This window comes from Capsicum annuum, chromosome 1, assembly GCF_002878395.1.
Source record: "Capsicum annuum cultivar UCD-10X-F1 chromosome 1, UCD10Xv1.1, whole genome shotgun sequence".
In the NCBI taxonomy this organism is placed as follows: domain Eukaryota; kingdom Viridiplantae; phylum Streptophyta; class Magnoliopsida; order Solanales; family Solanaceae; genus Capsicum; species Capsicum annuum.
In genome coordinates, this window is record NC_061111.1 from 49,325,220 (window position 1) to 49,328,740 (window position 3,521).

Genomic DNA, 3,521 nt, shown 5'->3' on the forward strand with positions numbered 1-3,521 from the left:
ATGAATTTAAGTTGCACATACAAATAGGAAAAATTAGCCCACAAAAGCATAACTCATTCAATCCATATATATTTGGATGTTCATTTATTAATTCAGTTTATAACAGTCTAAAAAATTATTTCTAGAAAAACTCACACCTGATAATTTAAATATAAAAATAAAAAATTCGAGTGTTTTTTTACCTTTTTACTCTATTAATTTCTTATATTATCATTCAATAAAACTTAAACTAAATAAAAATAGCATATTATTCCTTCTAGAAAGCCAAATATATAGCCACCTCAACCTCATGGCCAATTGCTAAAAACCAGATAACTACTCTTTGGTCAACTCTTCTTAATGCCAAAATGTTAATTGTACTCTTCTCCAAGCCAACAACAAAAAAAAAAACCTCTTTAACCAAAGTTCAAAAATTTCAAACTTTTACTTAATTAACTCCACAAAGAAGTCTCTAGAGAACATAATTTTCCTAATTTTGGTACACCCCACCCCCTAGCAAACTCTTTATATAACCCACATTTCATTTCCCTCTCTTTTCCATCACACCACTTTCTAAAAATCAAGAAGAAGCAAAAGAGGACAAGTTTGCAAGTTTTGCTAGGCCACTTTTGTAATAAAAGTTTTCCCTTCTTTCCCTATATTCTCCAAATCCAAGAAAAAGAAGAAGCACAAGTGGTTATATTTGCAACTTTTGCTAGGCCCCTTTTGTAATAAAAGTTTTCCCCTCTTTCCCTATATTTCTCCAAAACCAAGAAAAAGAAGAAGCAAAAGTGGTTATATCTGCAAATTTTGCTAGGGACAAACAAGAAAATTTGCAAGAAATGGGCACTTTAGTGGGACATGTAGCACCAGGATTTGGCTTCTTTTTACTTGGTATTTGGCACTTGATTAACCATATTAGATTACATGCTTTGCATCCAAAATCATACACTTCTTTGCCTTGGTTCCCAACTTCAAGAATTAGGTACTTAGAACTTTTCTTGATTATGGGGGCTTGTTTGGCTTCAATTTCAATGGAACTTTTTATTGGTCCAAAAAAACACCAACCTTTAGATATTGATGGAACTATACCTTCATACCATCTACACAACTTTGAACATTCAAACATCTCCTTAACTTTCTTTGTCTATGCACTTTTCACTATTATCTTTGACAAAGTTACATTTCCACTCCATGCAAAATATGAGATGACACAATTTCTTGGTGCTATTGCTTTTGGTCAACAACTCTTGCTTTTCCATCTTCACTCTGCTGACCATATGGGAGTTGAAGGACAATATCATTGGCTTTTACAAATAGCCATTTTTGTGTGTTTATCCACTACCCTTTTGGGAATTCCATTTCCCAAGAGTTTCTTGAATAGCTTTGTGAGGTCTTATAGCATTATGTTCCAAGGTATTTGGCTTATGGTCATGGGGTTTATGCTTTGGACACCAAAATTTATCCCAAAAGGTTGTTTTATTAACTTTGAAGAAGGTCATAAAGTGGTTAGGTGTGAAAATCATGAAGCACTTGAAAGAGCAAAATCTTTAGTGAATATACAATTTAGTTGGTATATAGTTGGGAACACAATATTTTGTGTCACCCTTTACTTGGTCCTGATCAAGATTTTCCAAGAGAAAGTTGAGTACCAATCTTTGGATAGCAAATTTGAGGAACATGAGAATGATTTGGAGGATGTTGAAGCTCAAAAGAGTAGCAAAACTGGTGTTGACTCAAACAGTTTTTTTGAAATGGGAAAAATATTCCCGTCTGCATCCGATATGGAAAGGTGAAATGGTGTGAAATTATAATTGGAAAGTTGAGTGACTTTCCATTGGTTTGTTGATATTTGGGTTGTTGATATTATTTTCAAATTCTGATCATTCTATCGATAATTCTCATTTTATTTGTACAAAAATAAGGATTTAGTTAGGTGGGGTTTTTTCTTTATTTAGTTATTTATTTCATTGTTACTATTTAGTTATGCCCACAGTAAAATTATTGTTGGCTTTGTAGAATAAAAAATAACCCAAAAAGGAAAAGAGGGAATTTGGTTCAAAATTTGTGTGGTTTGTATTGATGGTTTTTAGTGCAGGGGATGTTTGTTAAAGGGGGCATAAATGTAAAGAAAAATTAGTATTTAATCTTCTTATTCTTTGTTATTACAAAGTTGTAATTTTTAATTAAAGGTCGCTTAAAGGCTATTATTTATACTTTCTCCGTTTCTTTTTTACTTGTTATTAATTTTCTAATTAAATTTTTATTTTTACTTATTATTTTTGACATATCAAGGAAAAATATTTTTTTTTTCTATTTTACCTTTAGTATTAATTATTTTTTCTCTAAATTAATTTCGATACACAATGTGAGCATCATTTAATAAGGATACTATGGTATAATAATTATGTTATTAATTATTTTTTTCATGAATGTATCAAGTCTAAATGTGATTAGTACAAATGCACGAAGAGAGTATTTGGATATTGATTTTAAAATTGAAAGACATACTAAATTCGATCCAACAAGAATATACTCTGAAGTTCAACGGAATAAAAATAAAGTTTTACTCCAAAAGGAAAAGGTTAAAAATTTAGAGTGAAACCTTTAAAATTGGGTAAAAAGATTATTAGTAATATTTATATCATCAAAAACACAAAGATATGCACCCACAAATAACAAGAGAAAATACATTAAAATCATTCTGAATTATGTATGAAAAGTCGATTATATACTCAAACTATTACAACGATCTATTACACACCTATACTATTTAAAAGTAAATTTACTTCCACCTCAATGTACGTATAACTAATTACATGCAGGAAGGTGTATATCACTCGCTCCACATCAGCTATTATATCATATTTCAAAAAAAAAATTCTTCATGTCAACCAATTGCTTTTCTTCACTATACACCATCAAAACACCATAGAACCACCATTATTGTCATCACACAGTTATCAAATTCATATATGTTAGCATCAAAATTTAAATAACCACCACAAATTTTACCACCCACAATCAAATTCACCATCAAAATTACACCATCACCATTGTCATCATAAAAAATGCAAAAAGTCACTACAAAATTCTACACGCATAATCGAACACATCATCAAACTTACATCGTCACCATTGCCACCATTAGACATAACAAAGAACCACCACAAATTTTATACCCACAATCAAATTCGGATCAAACTTGCACCATCAATAATATATTTTAATACTCATCAAAATTAAAAGCAATCATTACTATCATTATCAATGTTCGTTTTACCATCTCTAATTTCTTCTTCTTCACACCAACTACTACATATTTATATAATATCATCACAAAATTATCATCAGTTTTAGCGTTTTCCTTAATAATTTATTTTTCTTTTCTTTTTTTAGATTTATATCGATTTTCTTATCAAAATTTTAATAGCAAAGAGGTGATAGTTATACCATTGAATTGAGTTCGTCAAAAACTCAAAATTCTCAATAAAGAACTATAGGAAAGTCAATAATTTTTCTATGAAACAACGATTTTTCAT

At 29.9% G+C, this 3,521-nt stretch overlaps 1 protein-coding gene across 1 annotated transcript; it reads left to right on the forward strand.

The window, feature by feature from the left end:
* Nucleotides 1-326: 326 nt before the first annotated feature.
* On the forward strand, nt 327-2,949 carry LOC107873972 (transmembrane protein 45B). The gene has a single exon (XM_016720887.2). The coding sequence runs from the start codon at nt 822-824 to the stop codon at nt 1,773-1,775; it is 954 nt and encodes a 317-aa protein (XP_016576373.1). The 5' UTR covers nt 327-821; the 3' UTR covers nt 1,776-2,949.
* The last annotated feature ends 572 nt before the right edge of the window (nt 2,950-3,521 follow it).

What these genes read in the sequence shown, in the direction of transcription:
- LOC107873972 (XM_016720887.2), top strand. Translation starts at nt 822, where the DNA reads ATGGGCACTTTAGTGGGACATGTAGCACCAGGATTTGGCTTCTTTTTA.